The following is a 25,710-nucleotide window of genomic DNA, read 5'->3' as shown; positions in this document are numbered from 1 at the left end:
CTCCCTGTCCAAGACTTTGAAACAACACAGTCTGAGCTGCTTTGACACGGCTCGGTGCATTCACTGCCATTTTTTCTTTCAGTCACAAGTTCTCAGAATTAGAAAATGAAACCAAGAAACGATCATGTCGTTAGAAGCAGAGATGGAACATTCTGTTAGCTGAACTGATGAGAGACTGGATATGACGCTGTGGACCCTTAACCAAGGGCTACGTTATTGCCGCTTTACCCAAGCTTATAATCCCCTGGAGGGTCTCGTCGGTGCATTGCTGGCAGGGAAGTGCATGAGCAACAAATCTGAAAGATGACAAGAAGCGGAAAACACCAGACACAGAAGACCAGAGGTTTCAGTATGTGGCCAAGATGCCCATTACCGGGAAACTCTCCCGAGCCACAGCACCGTGCTGGTTCTCCCACTGCTTCCAGTCTTCCTCCAGTCAGGACTCCCCCGTTGCCTGCGTGCTCTGGATCCGCCGCTTGTTCTCAGCCAGCAAAACACGCACCTTTCCTGCACAGGGAGACAGCTTTAACCAGGGTATCTATGCGTGAAATAGCAAACCCCGTCCGAGACGAGGACCGGCAGCTCAAGAATGAACTTTGTTAAAAGGCTGCTCACCTGTCATATGGTTAGAAACTGGTCTTCTGCTCATTTGCTACCTGTACTTCTCTGATTTTGGACAACACACTGCTGATCAAAGTTGCACTTTTACACACACGTTCTGCATTAGCTTGCTTTGTTATGGTTGATAATGACTTTGGTCGTACGACTGTGAAGCAAGAGGGAAAATATATCAGCCTGGGGTCATCCAAGTGATGGTTAGTTGCCCATCATGGTCCCCCCCTTAAAAATTACCTTCTGTTAAGGCCGATGAAGGCAAACGATAAGGCTTGGCTCTCTCTACAGCCAGCTTCCTTTGAACTCTGGGAAGGCTCTTGCCGTACTGGTGTGACAGGGAATGTCTGGCAACTGCTCTCTCTCTCAAGCGAGGATCACGATCATTCTGATGAATGAAAAGCGTAAATCAGAAAGTGAACTAATTCCAAGAAGATTAAGTGGCAAAGTGACAAATTCAGTGACACTGCTGTTTACAAACTTTAAAAAAAAAAAAAAACTTAAAGCAGGTCGCAGTCTATAGGGCCTTTACATGGATTTTACAAATTTATACAAAAATCACCGACTGCAGCCCAGCTTACCCCAATAGTCCATTTTGCATTCGAGTTCTTTTCCACGAAAGGTAGTTTAGGTTCCTTTGCTCGTAGAGGGGGAGTAACTGATTGTCTTGGAGATACACAGGGACTTGCTGGGCGTGCGGTGCGAAGGCTGGATTTCAGAATAGACTTCGGTGTAAAGCCAGAAAAGGCAGAAGCAGACGTGGCCAAAACTTTAGCTCTCTATGAAAAGAAATATGAGAGACGTGTTTGTATAAAATGTGCCCTTTCTCTTTTGGACATCCCATTGACACAAACTCCTAAATACTTACAGAAGTGGAAATCTGAATTGTATATGAGTGTCTCCTCACCCAGAAATATTATACAGCCTCTCCTCCCTGGCTATATAGCAGTGTTGGGAAACATAATTTCAGCAACAATACAGCCATTAGCACTGGATAAACATGTGTCATACAAATAGCTGGTTGAAGAATGACAACTTTTACCTGGGAGCCATCTTTGTGTATTAGCGTCTGTAGAGTATCTCAGTGAAACTGTATGTTCAGTGCGGAGCAGCTGTTAAGAAAGCTATGAGGCTGCCAGTGTACATCAAACAGAAGAATAATAGAGACATTAAAACGACCATGTATCATACTGTTTGTGACGTTATTCTTTTTTACGGCATTTGCCATTTGGTAGTTTTGATTGTGGCACCCTGTCGCGTTAAAGGGGGTAAGGGGAGTCTGAGAAGTGGCAAAAGGAGAGCGCTCCCGTTGAGTCACGAGGTTCAGAGGAGACCCCCTTGCTTTCTAAACTCTCTCTCAGAGGAGAGTCTAGGTGCGGCTGGATCAACTTCTAGTCCCAGACTTGGTCAACGGTTTATGTCTAAATGGTTAAGTGTGCAGCCACTTCTCAGATTCAACTTGCCTGCCAGAGCCCCTCCAAGGACTTTCACTGAAACAGTTTTGCAAAGTTGAAACAATAGGTGATTTATTCAAGCGATAGTTATCACAGATTCGGAATTGCTGTTGATAAATGCACTGTCTACAAAAGTTGAGCTGAAAGTAATCGTTTAGCGCTTTAGTTAACAATGTGTTCCCGGGGCTATGTCTGACAAAGTCAGAGGAGCGACTCTTAGCAAAAAGGCGTCCTTTCTTGGGGGGGGAAGATAGGTTCAAGCCCGTCGACCCGTCCGTCAGGTGAAGTTCTCGCTTGGCTCCTCCTCCCAAAGAGAGTTTTCAAGGGCCAATTTTTATATGTTTGGAAATCTTTTTGCAAGGTGGGACTAAGTCAATTATTGTGTATCGATTGGCTCTTGGCATGGAACGTCGTGTCGTCAGAAGCGGGACTCAGCCGTGTGACTCACCTTCGGAGCGGACATCTTGGTATGCGCATCCGGGGGCCATAGACTTGTGTGAGTCTAAGTGATGTAGGTAACCATTTCCACTTGGATTACGGGGGCTTCATTCTGCTCCCTGTCTTGCAGCTCAGGGTGCTGGGTACTCCTGAGGCACAGAAGGCATTAAGTACCTCAGCCTTTTCCTCATCCTTTGTCACTATGTTTCTCCCCGCATCCCCTAACGGATCCTCAGCCCTCCTTCTGTTGCTAATGCGTTTATAGAAATATTTTTGATTGTCTTTTACAGCAGTAGCCAGATTAAGTTCTAATTGGGCTTTGGCGCTTCTAATTTGCTCCCTGCATAACCTCATGCCATCCTTGTAGTCCTCCTGAGTGGCCTACCCCTTCTTCCAAAGGTCATAAACTCTCCTTTTTTTTCCTGAGTTCCAGACAAAGCTCGCTGTTCAGCCAGGCCACTGCTTCCCTGCCAGCTCATCTTTCGGCACATGGGGACAGCCTGCTCCTGTGCCTTTCAGACTTCCTTCTTGAAGAATGTCCAGCCTTCCTGGACCCCTTTGCCCTGCATGACTGCCTCCCAAGGGACTCTCTCAACCAGTGTCCTAAACAGGTCAAAGTCCGCCCTCCAGAAGTCCACTGTAGCAGTTCTGCTGACACCCCTCCTAACTTCTCCAAGAATTGAAAACTCCATCATTTCACGATCACTATGCCCAAGACGGCTTCCAACCATCATATCACCCACAAGTCCTTCTCTGCTCACAAACAACAAGTCCATCAGTGCTCCTTCCCTAGCTGTCAGGTTCCACCATTCTGTAGTCTTCAAAGCTGCATCCATACATAAATTAACATACATACAAATAATCCATAGTCTAAAAGACTGCACATCAAAACAGTACTTCCATGTCCACTGTTAAAAGAATAGATTTTTTGAATTTATTTTGACAGATTGAAGCTTTATAAGGACATTTACTCCATAACCCCAGATTATTAAAGAAATTATTACTCAAAAATATGGTTTGTAACTAAGATTTCTGTACACTTTTGTACCTTGTTCAGACTACTGCGTGAGCTTTACCATCAGGTTTTCAGTGCTGTGATATGCAGCCTTCCAGTATTGCAGACAAGAACTACTTCAACTAGAGTAGCATTCCTAGTAACCTTATGGCAATCATTTTGGCTCAAATTTCAAAGTATGTGGGTAATATCCCTTTAAATTTGAGATCTTATTCTAAGCATCACACCCTCTCTACGCTTCATTTTTGCTGACAACAAACTGTAAAAAATAGTGAAACGTCTGAGGTGTGATCGAGTTTTATGAACTAAGGAGCAGCTTTCCCAAAGTTTAAGACAAATACAAAGAAATATTGCACAGCCACAAAGACAACTGTTTACGGTCTGACTTCAGCCTAGTACAACTTAACCGTGAATGTGAGGAATGACCAGGTTGTATCGTCAGCCCAGTTCTTTGTGCCAGAAGGTCCAACATCATTTATAAAACTGGAAGTAGTTTGTTTTAAATTTTGGCTTGTTATAGAAATTCTACGCAAACTTTTAAAAAGCTTCAAAAGCTTTTGGCTTTACTTCTGAGGGTCAGCAACTCTTGTAAACCAACAGCATAATTTCTAAGCAATACAGGCCACTCAACCCACTATTCCCTCAAAAAGCCGTCAGACATTAAGCACACCGTGAATTACACATTTGTATTGAACATTCCTAAAATAAGCTGTATTTACATATTATATAAATGTAAGAACTCTTAATATAAAATAGAAAACTGCAGAGAATAAGGAAATCACACTCCATATGGAGTTACTTATTGAGACCATTTGTTTATGAAATTTTACAATAATTTATATAAATTATCTCTTACAAATTACATTTTTTTTTCTTTTTATTAATCCACACAATTTTGATGACTTTACAAACAGTCGTGTACATTATAAAGTTCAGAAACAGATAGAGCATCTTCCGGCGCACAACTGGCTTTGGAAAATTAGACAGTCTTTTTTTGTTCTTCCGTAGAGTCTTCTCTGCCATGTCTGCATCTTCTTTCTGTTTGCTTTTTGTTCCATCCACTGGACTTCCAATTTTAATGGAAGACAAATGTTATTTCCGTTGAGTGGAGGTGACCAAGAACCTTATTTTCTTGTGGTTCTGTAAAGAAAGGGAAGTATCAAACTGATTTTTTAGTACCAACAGTATTTAGTAGAGGAAAAAAACCCCCGTGGAATAACAAAATCACTGCCAAAGAATTATTTATGGGCTTCTTTGTACATATCAAATTGGTTTGTTAGTACCAAGAGTATTTAGTAGAGAACAACAAAACCCCCGTGGAATAACAAAATCAATGCCAAAGAAGTATTTCTGGGCTTCTTTGTACATATGGTCAAGGCAAAAAAGGTACATAAATAAGCTTCCTTTTTCATTCCTTACCAGACTGTCCCAAGCATTCTCAGTCACTATTCCTATGAGCTTTTAGAGCCCCCTCTCCCAGCTTTCAAGAAGCAAACACCCTCAAACAGTACTCCACAAGGAACCAGAAAACATGTCCGGAAACAAGAAGCTCTCTCTACCCATTCTCTGACCCCCTCCTGCCTTCTATGGGGAACTAAAGACCGTAGGAGCTTGGTTTCATCAGGCGGAATAAGACAATACAAGGGCACGCCATCCTTGAAAAAAGCAGTACCCACTTGCCCTTTTCTGTCCCCTCCCTCTTCTGTTTCCATCAGAAAACTAAACCGTTAAGTGGGGAAACAGGTCTCTATCAGACCAGCAAGCTCGACAGGCTTGTAAAGTCAGAGCAGAACTGCACAGCCAAGTGAGGAAGTTAGGTGGCTAACAGCCGAATCACTACCACAATAAAGGAACGCACAGAAGTGTTCAAAAAGAATTTCGTACTTGCTTGCTTTCTTCTTTTTTGATTTTGCAGTTCTACCTCGCTTCAATTTTTGCTTTCCCACAGACTCCATAGATTTGGAATCCTCTTCCTCTTTAGTTGGAAGCTCCTATGTTAAGGAAACAGAAACGTCACTCATCCACAAGTTCTGACATTTCTACAAAATACAACGGCACCTTTCTTACATGAAGAAGTCATGCCAAAGTTATTTCCCAAAGCACTACAGTTTCTCTCCACAGAAAACAAACCTTCCATCTCAACTTACTCTACCATCCTAAAAGTTCAAATTCTGAAATGAGCAGAAAACGCATCAAGTAAGTTGAAAGAAAGCCACTGTGCCTTTTGTGAAAGGCAAAGCCGTAGTTCTTAATTCTTGACTAACACAGACACAAAACTTCCTTTTATAGCTAGTTTTCATGAAAGAAAATAAATTCTTTAGCTGATTACTTTAGAGCTCCCTTTTTAGTTATACTTCCAAGGAAAAAGGCAAGGCATTGCAAAGTATGGTTTCCAAAAGCAGTACCGAGCAAAAATCAAGAACATGAGACAACTAGAGCTTTTACTTACCGGTTCCTTCACAATTCGGGAAACGCTAGGTACATTTGTTCTCCTTGACCTCAAAAGACGGGGTGAAAAGACAATCTGAACAGACAAGTCCGGGTCTAAATCCTTAGGCTGCACAGGATGGGCTGCTTTTCCACCTAAAATGACAACGTATTGTTAACATGCACGTGCATTATACACAAAGGACAGCGATGAGAAATGAAAGCTGATCATCAAGAGCACAATAGCTTGCTGAAATAAAAGGTCCAATCATGTTTATAAACGCTCGGTGTGGAGGTATTTCTCCCCCATAACTGCCTCTTGGGATCCATTCTTTTCAAGTAAATTGTGAAACAGAAGTAAGCCACTGGAGTGATTTTTACCTGCACTTACATGATCAAAGCTCTTCTGCTCAAGAGGCAGCAACAGTCCCCACACATCTCAAAAACATTTTTTGATCATGTACTCAAATAAAAAGAATCCTACGAGCAGTAACTTCACCTACAAAGTACATGCCCATGAAAAACAATCACATAATTAAACAGCTCTATAGTTTGTTGTAAGATGCAGCTCATCTTAACTTACAAACCAAGCAGAATTTGGAAGCGTGCCTCCTTTATCTCTCTGTTGGGATGGCAATCACATACTAACAGATAACCTCCAGTTTTCAAAACTGACAGAAATCATGGTCATGAAAAAAAACCAGCTCAAAATTCCATTCACTCTACTCAGATGAGCCTCATCCTCTGCTTCCATCGCAGCTAGCCAGCCAGTCACGTAGAGTTAGGGAAAAAGCTGAATTGCCTCTTACAAATTTTTTATCTTGCATGGCTACATTCTTTACAATACTTAAAGCCAACCCCACAGTCTGTTTTCTGTGGCTTACAAAAAAACGCATTGTGCCCCACTTTGCATATAAACATAGTGCCCCTACCTTTACATTTCTTTCTCAGCTTTGTCAGAGGAGGAGAGATTTCCACCTTCCCACATGAACGGAAGCCATCCTGAGCAGAGACTGCTTCTGTGTCTGCCGCCAAGAGATTTTGTGCCCTCTTCCTAGCATTTCTTCTAGGAGTGACAGGAAGCGTCACTTCGGGTTGAGGAAGCGCTGATTTAGACAGACGCAGGTCAGCATTTTCTGACACTTCTGATGAACTCGGTGGTCTTCTTCTGCCTCTTTTAGATGGCACAGGTAAAAGGAACTTGTCCCTAGGCTGCATCTCTTCATCCTTGACAGCAGTTTCAGTAAAGTGTGTTAGGTATCTGGAAATATCTTGACACTGAAATTAACTCATAACTGGGAGTTCTGTTTATGTTAATGAGGAACAAACAGTAAAGGACCTAAGCACCTAAATCATTCTGACAATGAGTTTGCTTCCCTCAGCATTTTCTCCTTTGGCAAATGCCACCCAAGTTCGACAAGCTGCACTCCCCAACATAGCTTACTATCTTTAGCATTAAAACTATTTCTTTTTTAAGTCAAATAAGAAATGTTCAAGTTCTAGTAAACCAAATGAATGCACGGTTATTTTCAAAAATAGTGCAGACGCTTTTCTTGTACTACTACAGCTCTCGGAGGCCCAGATCTTGGCAGCTTCTACTCTGTGTGTTCGAGGTACAGAAAACGCACAGCAGAAAAACATAAAAAAAAAAAAAAAAGAAAATCTGCCCTTACGTAATGAGGTTTGAACTTGTGTTAAGCAGCTAAAAAATCTCAGATGATTTTGTGTGCCTTCTAACTATCGGTAAGACAGGAGTGTCCTCAACTGGCAAAGTGTTTTCGTTTTTGTAGAAGATGGGAAAATAGTTCACTTACCCTACTTTCCTCTGTTGTAGGAAGATTGTTAGAAGCAGTTGTTTCTTCCTGGGGAAAAGGAACATTTCCTTCAACTTCAGCTGCTCCTCGATTACGTTCTTCAGATGAACGCACACACTTCCCCTTAAGGCCATTTTCTGAAGAGGACATTTTGGACTCCTGGTGCTTTGTTTCACTTCATCAACAGAACGAGAAAAATTCATCATCAAGCTGCACAACAAACCTGGAGGAGCTCTACCGATTACTTGCTCACTGTGAAATCTTCAAGTTTCAAAACAGAAAGAACTAAGAACAATTAGGAAGTCCTTTACCAGCATATCTACCTCCAAGTTGTGGCTCCCATTATGCAATGAATCAAGTGCTTCACATTCTTCCCAGCTATCCAACACTACATAACAACATAACAACAGAGCTCTCTTAAAGAACAATCTGTTATTAGTCTTCTGTAGACAGAGAGCAATTGCTACGTTGGAGGTTGTGAACGAACTCAACAAAAGTCTGTCCCAGTATTTGTTACCACTTGAAATCAATGGTGATTTCGTTACGATCCCTCTCTGTCTTTATCACTAAGCAGCTGCAGCTTTTAAAATATCCGCTGAGAAAGCTGCTTCCCTTTCCATAAACAAACAGGTCCTAATTGAGCATGCACAGAAAATAGAAATTAAGGTCGAGTTTCTTTCACCGTACCACCTGTAGGAAAATCATCAGACAACTATGAGGCTCTTTTCCGCTCTTTAAAATTCTGCCTATTTCGAACTACAAAAGGGCAGAAACGAGGCAGAAACTGGGCAGGAAGTGGTGTAAGATTGCTATTTGATCACACAGTCCAGCCTGTCAAAATTCATACACCAACAGCTGGAGGGTAATCATAGGTTTAGTTGCAGCTAGCTGAAATTCGGTAAACTCAGTCACCACAAGGCAAATACATGTATTTGCATCAATTCGGTTATCACAGCAGAAAAAGTCTCTCTCGACACATATTACTTATGACGTCTTGATTCTTAAGTGTCATATATTGTATGTGCAAAAAAAAGCCAAACAAAGTTTTATTCAGGTGCACCTGCCCTCCAAAACACTAACCTAATTCAAATGGATTTTTCTCTCTCTCTCCAAACACGTAGCTCAAGACTGAACTGTGTTAAAAGGCGGCTTACCTATCACAGTGCGAGAACCTGGTTTTCTGCTCATTTGCTACCTGTACTTCTCTGATTTTGGACAACACACTGCTGATCAAAGTTGCCACTGAAAGCGGTTTTCCTCCATTGGCTTGTTTTATTATGGTTGATAAAGGCTTTGGTTGTACGACTGTAAAGCAAGAGTGAAAATATATCAGCCTGGGGTCATCCAAGTGATGGTTAGTTGCCCGTCATGGTCCCCCCTAAAAATTACCTTCTGTTAAGGCCGATGAAGGCAAACGATAAGGCTTGGCTCTCTCTACAGCCAGCTTCCTTTGAACTCTGGGAAGGATCTTGCCGTACTGGTCTGACAGGGAATGTCTGGCAACTGCTGTCTCTCTCAAGCAAGGATCACGATCATTCTGGTGAAGCAAAAGCGCAAAGCAAAAAATTAACTAATTCCAGGAATTTCATTGCACAGAACTAACTGTGCTATTTCTAAGTAGTGAAGAAATGTCCTCAACAGGTATAGTGGAACACGTCCACTGCACAGAACGGCAGCAGGTTCTCTAAGAGGAGCCAATGGGGCCAATGCAGCACAAGGCAAAGGCGACAGAGGTGAAGGCCTGCTTTGAGGGGCTGCAGAAAAGCCTACCGATGAAGGAAACATGAGGGGAAGCGGTGATGAAATTGTCAGGTAGAGCTGACAATAGTTTATCACAGCCCACTTCCTTGGAAGCCAATGATCACGTAAGCTGCAGCAAGCTCCTGTTTGCAATAGCTCGCATCCATCCGAGACACCCACATCGTCAGCTACTGCACTGAACTGAACTCTTTGAGAACCTGACGGGGTGGGAGGTTGTTCTGAGGGAAAGATGCTTTCGATTGCGCATGACCAGCACTGACTGCACGCTTCCTTGTGTGGACCTGTGGCACAGAACTAACAGACGGGTCTCTAAAGACAGCTCTGGCAGGGCTATTCCCAGTCAAACTCTGTAGTTTGGATCTAAGACTACTACTACTTCTGCTAAGTTAAGTCAACACCTGCATTTCAATGCAACTGGCAAAGAAGATGAAAATCAGATGACCATGTCTCGTAGCCTCTATGGCCCTCTCAGACTTAGACGGATGTAGCTCCCCCTTGACTCCCTGATACGCACTCACCTGACTCAAGCTGGATGGCACGACATCCATCGGTGTTGGAGACAGCAAGCCAGGCACAAGGCACCTATTGTAGCTCCCATGAATGGCTTTGCTTATTGCAGGACCAGATTTCTTTAAAAACTTCAAGGTCTGAAACATCAGTCAAAATACAGGTTAGGACAACCATTTTATTTAATCATGCAGGTTCTGGAGAACCACTAAGAGAAAGAATGTAGGTGTTCACTCACACTTGTCACACTTGTCAGAAAGTTTGCATCAGTAATACGCTTCAGGTTAGCAATCTGAGTAAGCATTACTGCCTAGAGTCTCACACAGTGCAGGCAGCCAAAGTAACACCTACAGTTTATCAAAGAAAGTCCCTTAACACCAAACATCAGCCCTTGCAATGCTTTATTAAGTATCTCCTAGCTTCTCTGTCAATACGCAGGCCTTTCTTTTTCCCTCAGCATTGGCATAAACTACACTCTAGAAAAGCTAAAACTAACACACAACTTGAAATCACAATTTAGAAGACCCTTTCCATGCTTGTTTGTGCAGAAGCTGATTTATGCCAGAAATACTGGCATAAAACATTACCATTTGCATCAAACCGGAGGCATATAGCTGCAATTATGCGTGCGTATGGGCAGGACGAGCAGACAATGCTCTCTGACACTGAAAGGAGTGCAATAGAAAACCCAGAAAAGGCACATCTCTTGACATTCTCCAGAAAGACACAGGAAAAGATCACCTCCTTCTGGAAGCCGGTGCAAGTCACGTGAACAACTCCGGAGCTCAGCAAGCACATCCCATCTGCAGAAACAATGAACGTTTGACAACCTTCCGTACTCTCACTGTTATGTCATGGCCAGTTTACATGTTTGAAATCGCAGCATCTGGAAAGCTAGAACTGAGCACCCATTTGCTTCATCAGATCACTTCCAAACTTGTCCAAAAAAATCATTACTGCTTGAGGAAATTTCATCTCTAGTTATGTGGAGGTGCTGCGCTTTGAGCTTCAGTTCAAAGTCATTTCATTTTATCACCATCCCCACTTCACAGGCTACATTACAAAAGCACCAAACGCCAAAACTCAGCAGACTCCCAGACAGGTTTCACAATATTAAATACCTTCTCACTACAACATAATCAGAGTTGGCATGGGGGAGGGGGGAGGGTTGCTGGGTTTTGGTTTGCCTTTTGAGTGACAAACAATGAACATGAGAACCACTAAATGGCACCTGACCTCCACTGAAGCTCACCACTATTAAAAGCAGTGAAATACCTACCAAAATTATAGGTGCTTGGACGAAAAAAATGCTCAGGTGGCAGACAAGAAGGTGAAACTCCCCATCTTAGACTCCGCTTGTGTACCAGAACATCCAAAATGAGGTTTGGAGACGTCATGCTTATTACAGGATCCGGTGACCACAGCGCAAAATAGGGGCAGTCACCAAGGAATTCTTCTGGCCTTCAAGAAAGCAGGTGCATAAGCTACACGCCAACTTTCAAACGACTTCTTTGTAGGGGTATGGAAAACAACTCCATAAAAAATGTACCTTAGTGATTCTGGCATTTGAGCATGATACCAGCAATTTATGTCAAACACACACAAATAAGTCGATGGTTTTCCCTGACCAGCCGTATTCACTTGCCAGCTGAAGACTGATACACTGGTTTCAGGAGATATTACTGTAAAAGACAAGACATTGTTTCTTAGAGGTAGAAAATAGGAGATAGCTTATCATTTTAAAACACCACTTTCTGGCTTGGCTTCGTTCTCTTTTACCACTCGTGAAACACTGCGATTCCTAAGATAAGTTAAATCATGAAATCATTTTGTAATTAAAAAGATTAATGAAAACAAAATTACGGACTAGCAAACATCTTTGTGATAAGTTCCAGTCATACTGCCCCTTTTTCTTGTGCAGACTGCATCGGTTCCAAGCCAAAGCCAACACACAATTATTAGCTGCTGAAGTTTTCCATACATGAAGAGTTGATCAAGAGACCCTTAGCTAGATGACCAGTTTGGCAAAACAAAGTATGCTTGGAACACATACATTGCTACTTTTAGAAAGCATACAGATGATTATCGGACACACTTGTATCACTCAGCTGGCATTATGAAGTTCCAGATCTGACTCCATTATGATTTTAAGGATAGCTCCTTGCCAGCATATTCGGAATGAAAGACGACAAGTATCACACAAAAGAAACAGAAAAAACCCAAACTCAACAAACAGGAAATCGGGATCAAGGTTTTCACACAAAACATCCACGATATTGTACTCCTGTTCTCTCGAGAAGCGGAACGGTCTGTCTTCTCTGGGGAGAACGCTTTCTCGAGATGGAAGCACAGCGTGTGGTACATCATTTACCCTAACGGAGTAGGGAAGACGACGACACTTTGCTTGGCAAAACGTTTCTCTGCTCTCTGTTGAATTCATCAGTACCCTTTAGGGATCCTCACCCACTTTCCCGTGTTTCCTTGTGAACTCCTGCGCCACTTGCCTTTTCTTAGCCACTGAAACTGCCTAGCAAGCTATCCATTCTTTTCACCATTCAGAAGACAGCGTCACTGCTAGCCTCAACCCACATCCAACACAAGCTCACGTGTGCCTAGAACTTCACTTCAACAGATTCTGAATAAAAGCTGATTAGAAACCACCAGAAAAGTTGCAGATATTTCTCCACGCCACCTGCTTCATAAAAAGGAGACAGAAAGGGGGTTTTGGTTCTTGTCTAGTTCGGGGCATTTTTGAGGGGTGGCAGAGTGATGGTTGGTTGCTTGGTTGGTTTTAACAAGCCATTGGAAGGCACTCTCCTCAGAAACATGACACGAGTGGAGAAAATCCAGAGGTGTTTTAATTCGATTTTGACACGCTGTTGATCAAGGATGGCATCACAAAAGAGACGGAAGTTGCCAGTTCAGGACTAAATCAACCCTAATGAACAGAAATAGCCTAGAAACACCATGCAAGTGTCTTCTTTACAACGTCAGGCAGAAGGTAAGACCAGCAAGGAGAGACAGGTGAAGAATGCAGTCAGAACAAAAGGCTGTGAAAGCCACCACTGCAGCAGGCTCAAAGATATGGTCAGAGCAGAATCAAATTTTTAAACCCAGAGATACATATTTAATTATTGCAAGATAACGAAAGACACCACCAGAGTTTCGACTGTCTATGTGGACAAGGAAAGCTATCGCTTTCAAAACTTGCAGGTGTAGGAACCTATTAGATTTAGAGAGGAAAAAATGGACAGGTAGATCATAGAATTATTTAGGCTGGAAAAGACCCTGAAGATCATCGAGCCCTGCCGTAAACCTAACCCTGCCAAGTCCACCACCAGACCACGCCCTTAAGCACCACCTCTACACATCTTTTCAATACCGCCAGGGATGGTGTCTCAACCACTTCCCTGGGCAGCCTGTTCCAATGCTTAAACAGCTTCCTTGCTGCTCTTCTTTGGACACGCTCCAGCAACTCAAGGTCTTTCTTGTAGTGAGGAGCCTAAAGTAAAGCTGTTCTTCAAGGTGAGGCCTCACCGGGGCCCAGTACAGGGGGATGATCCCTACCCTGCTGCTGCTGGCCACACTATTTCTGCTACAAGCAGGGAGGCCGTTGGCCTTCTTGGCCACCTGGGCGCACGGCCAGCTCATACTCACCCGACTCTCAACCAGCACTCCCAGGTCCTTTTTCTCCAGGCAGCTTTCCAGACACTCTGCCCCAAGCCTGAAGCATTACACACGGTTGTTGTGACCTAAGCGCACGACCCGGCACTTGGCCGTGTTGAATCTCATGCAATGGCCTCAGCCTATAGATCCAGCCTGTCCAGACCCCTCTGTAGAGCCTCCCTACCCTCAAGTACATCAACATTCCCACCCACCTTAGTGTCTTCTACAAACTCACTGAGGGTGCACTCGATCCCCTCGTCCAGACAACTGACAGAGATATTAAACAGAACTGGCCCTGATACTGAGCCCTGAGGAACACCACTTGTAACTAGCTGCCCTGTTTGAACAGGGAAAAAAAAATTCAGGTAGCGTTCCTAAGCAAAGGAGGGAGTTCTCTCATGCTTCAAAGATGACAGCTGGAGGAATAAAACGACTGACCAGCATTATACAGATGACCCCACCATACATCGCTATAGCCTGTCAGCCAGCATACAAGAAAACCTATTTTTTTCCTTTAAAGAAGTCACACACAACTTAAGCACCCAATTTTTCTTTTTCAATAGCCCAAACAAGCATGTCTCTACTGATATTTAAGACTTTTGGACTCGGGTACAGAACAGCATTCATTGCTTAGATTCCAAAACCATTTCTTTTAGAATAGCCACACATGGACATCACAACACACCTTCATTAACGCTTTCGTCTCCATTAACGTGGTTGCAAAATTTTTCTACAGTCTGACAGCTGAGTAGCTTGGTATTGCTGGTCTGCCCTCTCAAGGGAAGGACTCCATCCGCGAGATCTAAACTGTACTTTTCGCCACAGTATTCCAAACCCTGCGGACAAAATAAAAGAAGAGAGGAAAGGGCCAGTTGAGGTACGAACATACAGTATACTGAAATAGCAAAGAATGCATCTATCTAATAGAACATGTTTACTATATTGTATATTCCCCACGAGCTTACTTCTGATGGCAAAGAGAAACTCCATGTCACCACTTCAAGCAGGGCGGCAACAAACTCAGTGGCAGACGCTCTATTAACACCTCACCCTCCCACCAGAGGAAGGGTAAAGGAGGAAAAGGGAGAGAGACTTACAAATTGAATATGAAAAGTTTTATTAATCACACTACTAATACTGATAGTATTAATAATAGGAGAAATAATGCAAAATTTACAAAACCAATCCTGAATTTCCCAGAGCTGGGAGATCTACGCTGCATGTCTTCATTACAGAATTGACCAAATTAGAGAAGTCATGCCATTACTGCACCTAAAGCTCTGTCGAGAGATATTACCTATAGGCACACCGCTACACTGAAAACGCATCCCTCTCTAGTAGCTATGAGAACTGCTGACTGATTAACCGTCTTCTTTCAAACCATGTAAGCTCTTACCACCTCCTCCTCTAATCTTGTCGGAGACTAACAGGTGAAATATCCCTCAGCTCCTTCACCAAGCACAGCCAACAGCACCAGGGGAAAACAGAGAGGACGTGCAACGCACACAGACTATGACTTTACCATCACAAATTACTACAGAGCCAGCCAACTACTTTGAGATGTACACAAACCCTGGCAGGACTGTGTTACGCCTCTGATACCACCATTTTCTAAGTAAGCATTAACTGAAATACTGGCTTTCCAAATACAGGACTCGTTCAAACTGTCTACCATGCAACGCAGGAATGTGTGTATTGTGGACAAATAGCAGCTCGACAATTCAATGCACTACGTTTAGCAACTGCTGAGATGGTACAAAAAAGGTCTTTGAAAGCAGATCATAAATACACTGTTAGGCTAATCACTTGAGCACAGACTTACAACAGCCTTGAAAGCAACAGTTAACGCTCATTTGTGCCATGTGTTCCACAAGTCCTGTTTGTGACTTATTACTGCGATACAAAGTCAAAGATGACCTGTTTCATAGCCACAAGTCTGATTCCTGGAATGTAAAGCGCTGCTGTAGTATATTTGGAAGGTGGCTGAAGAACCTGTCTTTTCTCCACAGAGGGCCTGGCTGTTCAGTTCTTCCTTGCAACACCTTGTAAGATTGGTTCCTGGTTCCATCTTCCACAACGCTCCTCACAGGGAAGCAGAAACAGCAGGGGAGTAAAAATATCCCAAATGCAGAGACTGGTGCCTCACACCTCCTAGAAGCCTGGCAATGTATTACTGGTTGCGCAGTCTGCAGAGGGTTGAAAGTCTTCCATTAACCACCCCACCGCTGTCGCCGGTCACAAACACAAGAACCTCATTTAATCACTTTGGGTGCCTTTCTAAAAGAGTGTCAAGTCGAATTTCTAGCAGACCCACATTTAAAAGCTGCTGAAACATTTCAGCCCTCAGAGGTGAAAACTGACACTCGGCACATCTTGTTCAGGAAAGGAAGATGACCAAGGCAAAGAACTGCCAAGTAGGAAAAGGTCCCACATTTTAACATGAAAGTGTCAAGACAGAATAAAATAGCCACGAGAGGAATGGCTATAGGCAACTGGGTTTTTCTTGCAAAGCAGCCCGCACTACAAGGTCTTTTCTTGGCCACTGCGAAGACTGTACTCACAAAGAACTTTTGAAAGAGGATAAACCAAAGCAGAAGTTCAAAAATGAAACTGAAGAAGTATTAAAGGCACTTTCTCCTATCAACCTGCCACAGGACTTATAGGGCACTATGCAAGAGATGCAGAAGTGCACTGCAACGAAAGCCCTTTTACAACTAAAAAGCCAGTCAGGCTGCTCCGTGCCTCCAGAGCACTGTATATTTAGGTCAGAAAAAAAATGCCCATAAAGAGATGACATCCATATTTAGAACCTGCGGAATCACTTGAAGATATTTACACCTTGGTGCCCTGAGAGACAATGCCTTTTAAAGAAACACCGCCTTTTCCAAACACCAAACCTTTCTCTATTCAAAAGCAACATTTACAAATGAGGAAAGACCTGTCCTATATGCGATGACCAAGGTCAAAACTTCATCTCATCCCAAGAAATAAAACAACGCATAGTCCCTAAAAAAACAGAGGACCATGATACAAGAATCACCCCTATTTCGTTCCGTACCTACTGAAACTATGCAAGAGAAAGTATAAAAACAGGAGGAAAGAATTGCTCTGACTGATTTTGGAAGAGTTTCAAGCATACTAATGAATGGAATCAGACGTTGCACAGATGCATCTTCAATCTGTTTGACAGCTGAGATATAATGATACCTCCTCTCTATTTTAAACACAACATTTTTGGAGCCGGTTCTAAAAATTTATGTATCCTCTTTGGACCAAGTCATACCACTGTGTGCTGTCTTGACTTCTCTTGCTGGCTTTAAGAGTAGATGTCGTAGGTAACCCAGCCAAAAAGTAGAACGAGCTATCTTTATAGCAACTAAGTTTCAGGATCAACACTGAAGAGACACTGCAGGTACATTTCATCTGAAGTCCAGTTAAGAGAGCGCAAAAGAAAAACAAGAATATAAAACAAAAGATATAGGACCGTATTTTAGGAAAGGACAAAGGCCATGCCCAAGAAGACTCAGCCAAAGATTATTTTTTCTTGCTAGGCATCTCTGAATTTTAATGGTAAAGATTTGCCCTGACAAGTTAACTGCTACTCACTGACTCTTTTCGTCTTTTCACATACATGCACGTCTTACCTCATACATGACTTGTCCTGATGCCAAGCGTTTTCTGTCACCAAATGCTAACTGCAACAGATGCAAGCTCACAACATCACCTTCACTGAAAAAGGTATAAACGATGACATTTGATTATAGAGCTGCTTTATAGTCCTCGTTTTCATTTCTTCATAGCAGGCTCTTGCTGAAAAGAAAAACACTGCTTCCCACAACCTGGTAATTGGTCACATTTAGCCACTGAAACATGAAGAAGGCAGTGTTGACACTAACAGCTGCAGGGGCAAATGCTAACCATGCAATTTGAAAGCCTTAACCTCTTGCATGAACTCAACATTATTGGAACTTGCTCTTCACGGTGGAGAGTTCTTGATCAAAACTGCTTTAAAGTCAAACTTTAAAAGATTGTCACTCTACGAATGGCTGAGCTGATTCAATAGCTTGCTGATGCTGAAGGAGAGAGAGATCTTTCTCCTCTTCTTCCTTCCCTTCCCAGCAAGTTCCAGTCCCTCTCTTGCATACACCGAGCCCTTCCACACACTGATTCCATTCATTAGCCCATCAGGAAACCACTGACTCTTCTGCTGAACGGCGATCTAATGCTATTTTAATACCATGGTGCAAATATCAAACAGATCATGAAGCAGTCATCAAGAAACAAAGGAAAGCCATGAAGAAGGCAAGCACAAACTAATACAGCCACTGTTGCTTTGCCTTCTTCCACAAGGCACAAACTATCAGCTCACCCTTCATGTCTGGTCAATCCTGTAAACATTGCATTGTAACACATTACATACCCGAGAGAATCTCCTGCACAACTAAAGAAACAAAACAAACGCACATGTATCATCTGTATGTGAAGAAACATTTAAAAAAAACCACAACAGTGACTCATAGTAAGTTTGTATTCACCTTTCTTGTGTAGACTGAACAGCCCACAAGTAGCAACGATTGCGAGGATCGTTCTCAGGCTCTTGAAACGTGACAGCATAGACAGGAATCCTTCCTCCTTCAAGCTGAGAGTGGTGCCTACAGAGTTAAGAAAAAAAAAAAGGAGAAAAAATAGAAAAGGTGACCCTACTGTTTGTAGAATTGTCGAAGCATCTCCTGAGAAAACAGCACCTTACATGCTTATCCTCAACGAACAGACAGTCAGACTTCCATCTCAAACAAGTGAGTCAAGGTAGCTACTACATTTTAGGCAACAGTCAAGAGGTGAGGAAATTACTGTCTATCTAACACAATAACCTGGATTTATGTCCTCCTCTGCCTGAGGATATGCAACTTAACTGATCCCTTCAGTTGCCAAGCAAAAAGGTTCTTGCTATTCTTGTAGCGTACATAAATATTGAATTTAAAATGCAACATATCTTCCAAACAAATTTACAACAGCTACAAACAGACCTCTGCACCTCCAGGCATGGCCAAGTGTAAAGGCCTACTTACTCCCTCTTCAATGTTTTCATGTTCCATAGGGACAGGTAGCCATCTGAAAAACCCACAACGAGCTGATTGCTTCTGCTGATGTAGTGCAGGGTTGATATTGCTGATCCTGAAGGATTTTGTAGTTGGAAAGAGAGATGTCTCCTTTCTCGGGTCACAGCTGCTCTTCTCTGTGGAACTTCAGCAGGAATTCTAGTGAAAACTTCTAGATCTATGCACACAGAACCACACAACAAAGGAATGTGTTATGCCATTTACATTGCATGCTAAACACTGACATGACAACACGTAGAATCTCATTCTACCATCCCAGGCAAAATACCCACTGATGCAACACTTCTTTGCCACTTCCATTTTGGACCTCTTCAATAAGCAGAAGAACTCTCCGATCGGACAGGTATTCTCACTCCTATTTCAAAACCAGGTAAAAGTCTAACCTTCATAGCAAATTCTTCTTGGACTCTGTAAATCAGGAGTTTGGGCCTCCTGATGAAGCTATTTGAAGTTATTCGTCCAAAGGCACGATTTTTGAGAAGTCAGATCTATTTTAAAAAACAAGCCTAAAATTTGCCCAACTCAATTAACAGAAGCAGCAGAACTTTCCTGAGAAATAGGGCACCTCTGACACAACCGCCTATCAGGCAGCTGCACTGACACACACGGTAAAACTTCTACACCTCACTGGCAAGCATCATCGTGACGGAGGGATCTTGGCAGCAGGGAGGCGCTTACGGCATTAGAAGGAGTGTTCAGCCACTCCCGTTTTCGTCGGTTCAGGACTGTACGATGACAGCCCACTGTCTGTAACGAGTAGTTGCGAATGGCTGCACGCTCCTGCCTTCAAAGTGGGATGCATATTGTTTATTGCAAAGACACACCTTGTCTTACTGTTAAACGCAAGTTTGAAAACTGCAAGCTTACCCAATGCTTCTAGCTCATTCTGTTTGTAATAGAAATCATCCAAACAAAGGTCAACCAGAAGCAGATGACCAACATCTGTAGCCACTGCTGCCACTCCAGAGAGCCATTGCAGGCTCTGGTGAAGGTGCTGAGAGCTCACACTGGGTCCTCCGTGACTAGTGATGGGTTCTATAGCAGTTACCTACAGGAAAACTACAAGTTAATAGTGAAGCTCTTTGACAAGCTAAATAGAAATCACTCCAAGGTGAAGGCAGAATTAGCACGTCACAAACAAGAAAGTAAACACAGGATCATAAGACTTCAAAAAGAGCATTGTTTCCCAATCACATCAAAAAGAGGGGGGCGGGGGGCGGGAGGCCTGTACAAAAATCTGTTGCTGCCTTCCATTTACTAGATTTCCTGTGGTTATTTCACTGAATTAACTTCAATGCTGCATTCTAGTATTACGGCCTACCAACGTCCATCACCTGCTTAGAAATAACAAACTCCAAGAAAACAGAAAAAATTAGTCATATGCAAGAAACTCGATCATGTTGAAGGGACTGAAGGATAAAAGTAAATCGAGTTCTCCCACTGCTCACAGCCCATCAGCTCTGTGGTACCGTCTATGCCTTCTTTGCCAAATAGCTCTTAGGATGAATCGTGGCTGTACGTCAGGCGAGGCAGCGGCTGAGTTGCACGGCAGACGCACCACTTCCATGCGAATGAAACACTTCTGGAAAGTGTTGACGGGAGACAGCAGCTTGGTAAACCGTACACTAGTCCTCACTTAGAATGAAAATTACCACCCGATAAAGTAGAAGCAGTTTTAAATGCACACCAGCACGTCTAGGAATGTGAACAAAAATTTAAAAAGCCAGCCTAAAGCAATGGCAAAGAGAACAGCAGCGTGTTAGGGGAAAAGCCAGCTCCAGCTAAGGGAGACGTGCACACCGCTCTTGAACACGCAAAGCGCTCTGCATGCGGCTTTACGACAAAGCGAAGGCAGACCTGCCAGCACCTGCAACACATCCCAGGACAACACTGACTACTAGAGCAGAGAGACAAGCACCTGAAGACTCCTGCACTAAAGCCATACAACAAAAGAACACGGGCTATCCTTTCGCCTGCTTACAAAATGCAACACAACAGAAACAGGGAGTTATAACCACCAACAAAGTTGTACATGAAAAGAAAAGAAAGAAGTGAGCATCACAAGGTAGTGCATGGTTTTATATACACTTCTTTTGCCCCCGCAGGTAGGCAAAAATAACCAAAGTCCTCAGCCCCAAAGGTTTCTCCTCTCCCAGATCCAGCACTTGCTATGGCTACACTCCCTGGCAGTCTGCCACACAATTGACCTTTCCTCTTGCTCACAAGCATTCGAATCTTTAGAAAGACCTATGGTAACTCAGACGACTTGTCTTTGTTTCAGATTTCCTAGAAATCCAATTCAATTTCCAATCTTCTGTGCTACTCCAAGGACTTTCAAACACATTTGGACCGAAAGGCAGTCGTACAGTCACTAGAAATACCCTGTATTAATAGACTAATGGCTTGACACCTTGGCCCAGAGGTACTCGAAGTTAGCGTTAACCTGTACCACTTCGTTGTCCACAGAACACACACCCACATGGAAAACAGTCCCTAAATTCAGGTGCTGATTAAAGCCTTTAAAACAGTCATGACAAACAGTGCAGAAAGTGATGTGAAGAACAGATCTGCATTTGACTTGAAAAAACAATCCGTGTGAAAATCAGAGAAACAGTTGGGCAGATTAAAAATATGTATGATGTTCTGTCTACTTTGGAAGTAAGAGTTAGAGGACAAATTCAGATCATATGGACAGTGGCTAAGTGCAAGTTTTGTTGGCTTGGTTTTTCTTGCGCTTACTCCCACTCACAGTTTCGAAGTTAACAGTCCAGCCAGCAATACCTGTGCTCTGTCTCTGCTGATCTAACTTCTCCAGTAGCAAAAAGAAAGCAACAGACCAAATATGCTTGGAATCAGGAGCAGTCAGGGCATAGGAGCAAAAGATCAGACAAGCTTTGGCTTTATTCCAGAATTCATAACCTTCAGCACACAACTACCGAGTTGTCCCACCAAGGCTTCTTCATAGTTTCTCCTGAACCACTTCTCTGTGGTATAGAAAATCTCCCTCATGCAACTGATGAAAAAGTACGTACCTTTCCTGGAAGAACAACTGCTTTAACCACTCGTGATATTCCAAGGTCGTACAGACAGAGAACACTTCCCTCTGCTTCTTCCAGCCCAACCAGCAGTCCAGTTCTCTTCTGCCAGGAAAACTCCTTTACCGCACGAACAGTGGGAGGCTGCTTCTTTGCCCCCCTGAAACGGTATGCAGAGAGCCGCTCTCCTGTCACAGAGTTCACTACCTCAAGATGAGGACCACGTGCCAGCCATGCTAGCCCATTTCTCCCTGTAAGAGAAACGGAAGCTGACTAAAGCACATTTCCAACGGAAGATTGGAAACAACTGAAAAAATCACAGTCACTGCCCCTTTCCTTCAATAAAAGTACCGCCTTACCGAATCCCGGTCAGTTCTTTCAAATCACCCATTGAAATTCTCAAGCCATACATCTTTTAAAATCAACAACCTTATTATTTTCCACTTGACTGTCTGGGATAAAGATGACAATACATTGATCTAAACTCTTTCTACCATCTGCAGCTTTGTTTTGTTTCTAGTTTTGCTAGAAGTCATCTAGATGCGTATGGGAATACAAGCCTTGCAGTGTACTTCCAGTAGAACAACTCTAAGCCAATTCATTTCTAGTTTATTAATTGTACTTGACGCATGCCTGCTTTGGCAGGGATTTGGGCTTCAGACCTTAGAATGGGCACTGTGTTCGGAAATTTACACTTCTACACGGGATGTTTACACATTCCGTTGTGCTCAACTCCTTCAAGCTCAAAGGAAGTATTAACTCAAGTCCTGCATTTCCAGCCAGGTAGACAGATTCTACCTGGTCTTAAAAGAAGCCAAGACATGCAGACAAGCACCCAGCTCCACTTTCAGATAGCCTAGAAAGGCAACTACCTCATCTGCTTAGCCACTGTCAGCAGCTCGCACTGCGTACTCATCAGCACCCTAGTAAATACTTTGGAAATACGGCTGCAGCGCTCAACAGCCTTGTCCCCTTCCTCCTGTTTCTATTCAGACCAGAAAAGAAAGAGCAAAGGGGTTTGCCTCTGGAACATTGCCGTAGAACGATTTCTGCCTGCGATGCTATCATGGTCACAGAGCTTGAGCCGGTGCAAATGAAAACGGCCCCAAACAACACCCGTACTTTTGCGAAAACTGCCTTTTATTTCATCAGAAATTGAGGAGGGCTCACTGACTCCGTGTGTTCACGGAAATTCTTTGAATAGCACAAGACTGGTGCAGGTGCTTGTAATTTCAAAATTTAACTATACTCAAGTTTTAATATTGGCATTTATAATCGATAAAACACCATTTCTGCTCTCTCTAAACCTGGGGAGTCACCTTAACTGCATCAACCTGACACAGCTGATACTATGACCCGATGCTGCAGGTAACCTCGAGGCAATGACAACTTCATACCAAGACCAAGTTTATGGGAAAACACTCACCTCTAAAAAGCTTCCCACGCAGCACAGAACGTGGGGTGTTCTCATCGTCCCCAAGGGCCTGAACAGTCGCCTCTGGAAACTGCAGCAGGCTGCTGGATACCCGATCTGTTAGGCCTTGCATTCTTCACTGTAAAGAAAGAAAAAAACACAAAAATGGGCTCACAGCAGCCATAAAGGTTTTTGACATTGACAGAAGTTTCATCAGTGTGCAGTCAATAACCTCCTACACAGCTTTTCCTTAAAAGATGGCACTGGGACAGACGCAGGTGCGAAGGGTCTCAGCGCAGCGCACACACGCAGCCTTCCTCGCAGAGGGAGACCGGAGGTAACAAAGCGTTGCCGCGGGACACCAGCCCCACCAATCACACGGCAGAGAGAGCCTTCCAGAACGCTGGAGGTCATCTGGCCCAGCCCCCCTGCTCAAGCAGGGGCACCTAGAGCACGCCTAGACCATGTCCAGGCGGCTTGGGACTGTCTCCTTCCGACACAGACTTTTACAAACAGCAAGCTGACAAGTGGAACTGCAAAAACATTTGCAGCACGGGCAACACGCCCAGGTGTTTGGTGACTCTCTCCGACCCACTGAAGTATTCTCTCCACCACACAAGCAAAACAATGCCACAGCAGCAAAGCCTTGTCACCATTAGTTCTCTAAAACTGTATCCAACAGCTCTCGAGGTGGAAGACATGGAACTAACAGAAGCCTGGCTCAGTTCGTTTCACTGTCTCAGAAAAGCAGGCCCCAGGCAAACCAATGCAGGAGAAGCAGTTGACGCAGCAAGTGAATGAGGAGCACAACAGGACACCGTGTTGTGTGCCCGAACGCGTGTGCCAGCTGCCAGCCGAGACCGATAGGATCACCCACGCTGACAGGCCGAAGAAGGCACCTGAACGACCACGTTTAGCCATACACCCCAAACAGCGTTCAGCATTCCTGGCAGAATTAAGCCCAGAATTGCCCATAACCTGTCCAAATGTGTCCAGGAAGCAGATATTGGACCCGAAAGGCTGGCACCATACTTCTTGCTGCTGGCAGAAGCTCCAGACCTGGGGTCATGGTTTATGCAGGAAGAAATCCAGCACTTCTGTTTAGTCAGCAGCTTTGCTGCGTGATGCGTGCTTCACGCCAAACTGAAGAGAAGCCCTCAACACGCCCTGCATTCCTGTAAAGCTGTGCTCTCCCCATTACACCCAGTCCTCGTCCCGCAATCGCCGCTCCATGCAGACAGCGAATTTCCCGCCTCCCCCGTTGGGCGGTTACCCGTGTTGAAGCAAAGAAATGGTTCTTGAAGAGCAACGGGGAGGGAAGCAGCGTACGGCCTCTCAGCGAAGCTGTGCCTTGACTGATTTATTGCTGTATATCAGGTCACCATCAGACCCCTGCTTTCCCAGAGCAGCTCGTCGTGCGCTCCTTGGCTCTGGCACACCACAGCCGCCTGCTGAAATGCTTCTGCCTGGCTAAATCAGTCACTTTGACATTGGTTGCTTTCAGAAACACACCCAAAGGTACAAGCAGTGTTAATTTTTTCAAAACAGAGAACAAAGAACACAGCTGGACCAAGTTCTAGGGTGTTTCTCTCATGACTGGTTTTAAAGGGTTGATCTTTGGTTCTCCCTGTCCAAGACTTTGAAACAACACAGTCTGAGCTGCTTTGACACGGCTCGGTGCATTCACTGCCATTTTTTCTTTCAGCCACAAGTTCTCAGAATTAGAAAATGAAACCAAGAAACGATCATGTCGTTAGAAGCAGAGATGGAACATTCTGTTAGCTGAACTGATGAGAGACTGGATATGACGCTGTGGACCCTTAACCAAGGGCTACGTTATTGCCGCTTTACCCAAGCTTATAATCCCCTGGAGGGTCTCGTCGGTGCATTGCTGGCAGGGAAGTGCATGAGCAACAAATCTGAAAGATGACAAGAAGCGGAAAACACCAGACACAGAAGACCAGAGGTTTCAGTATGTGGCCAAGATGCCCATTACCGGGAAACTCTCCCGAGCCACAGCACCGTGCTGGTTCTCCCACTGCTTCCAGTCTTCCTCCAGTCAGGACTCCCCCGTTGCCTGCGTGCTCTGGATCCGCCGCTTGTTCTCAGCCAGCAAAACACGCACCTTTCCTGCACAGGGAGACAGCTTTAACCAGGGTATCTATGCGTGAAATAGCAAACCCCGTCCGAGACGAGGACCGGCAGCTCAAGAATGAACTTTGTTAAAAGGCTGCTCACCTGTCATATGGTTAGAAACTGGTCTTCTGCTCATTTGCTACCTGTACTTCTCTGATTTTGGACAACACACTGCTGATCAAAGTTGCTCTTTTACGCACACGTTCTGCATTAGCTTGCTTTGTTATGGTTGATAATGACTTTGGTCGTACAACTGTGAAGCAAGAGGGAAAATATATCAGCCTGGGGTCATCCAAGTGATGGTTAGTTGC

The 25,710-nt window shown here is 43.9% G+C and overlaps 1 protein-coding gene across 1 annotated transcript; it reads right to left on the bottom strand.

Annotated features, from left to right (window-relative positions):
• Positions 1 to 8,023: 8,023 nt before the first annotated feature.
• Positions 8,024 to 25,341, bottom strand: LOC142364495 (protein ELYS-like). Its single transcript, XM_075444104.1, has 14 exons — positions 25,260 to 25,341; positions 23,276 to 23,402; positions 21,847 to 22,100; positions 19,682 to 19,862; positions 18,764 to 18,971; positions 18,230 to 18,346; positions 17,339 to 17,423; positions 14,380 to 14,530; positions 11,578 to 11,710; positions 11,308 to 11,489; positions 10,770 to 10,831; positions 10,040 to 10,168; positions 9,150 to 9,297; positions 8,024 to 8,148 (listed from the first exon to the last, which is right to left on the bottom strand). The coding sequence occupies exons 2-14, from the start codon at positions 23,394 to 23,396 to the stop codon at positions 8,024 to 8,026; spliced, it is 1,896 nt and encodes a 631-aa protein (XP_075300219.1). The 5' UTR covers positions 23,397 to 23,402; positions 25,260 to 25,341.
• Between the last annotated feature and the right edge of the window lie 369 nt (positions 25,342 to 25,710).

Source organism: Opisthocomus hoazin, chromosome 2, assembly GCF_030867145.1.
Source record: "Opisthocomus hoazin isolate bOpiHoa1 chromosome 2, bOpiHoa1.hap1, whole genome shotgun sequence".
NCBI classification, from domain to species: domain Eukaryota; kingdom Metazoa; phylum Chordata; class Aves; order Opisthocomiformes; family Opisthocomidae; genus Opisthocomus; species Opisthocomus hoazin.
The sequence above is the reverse complement of the archived record's forward strand: the minus strand, read 5'-3'. Positions and strand labels throughout refer to the sequence as shown.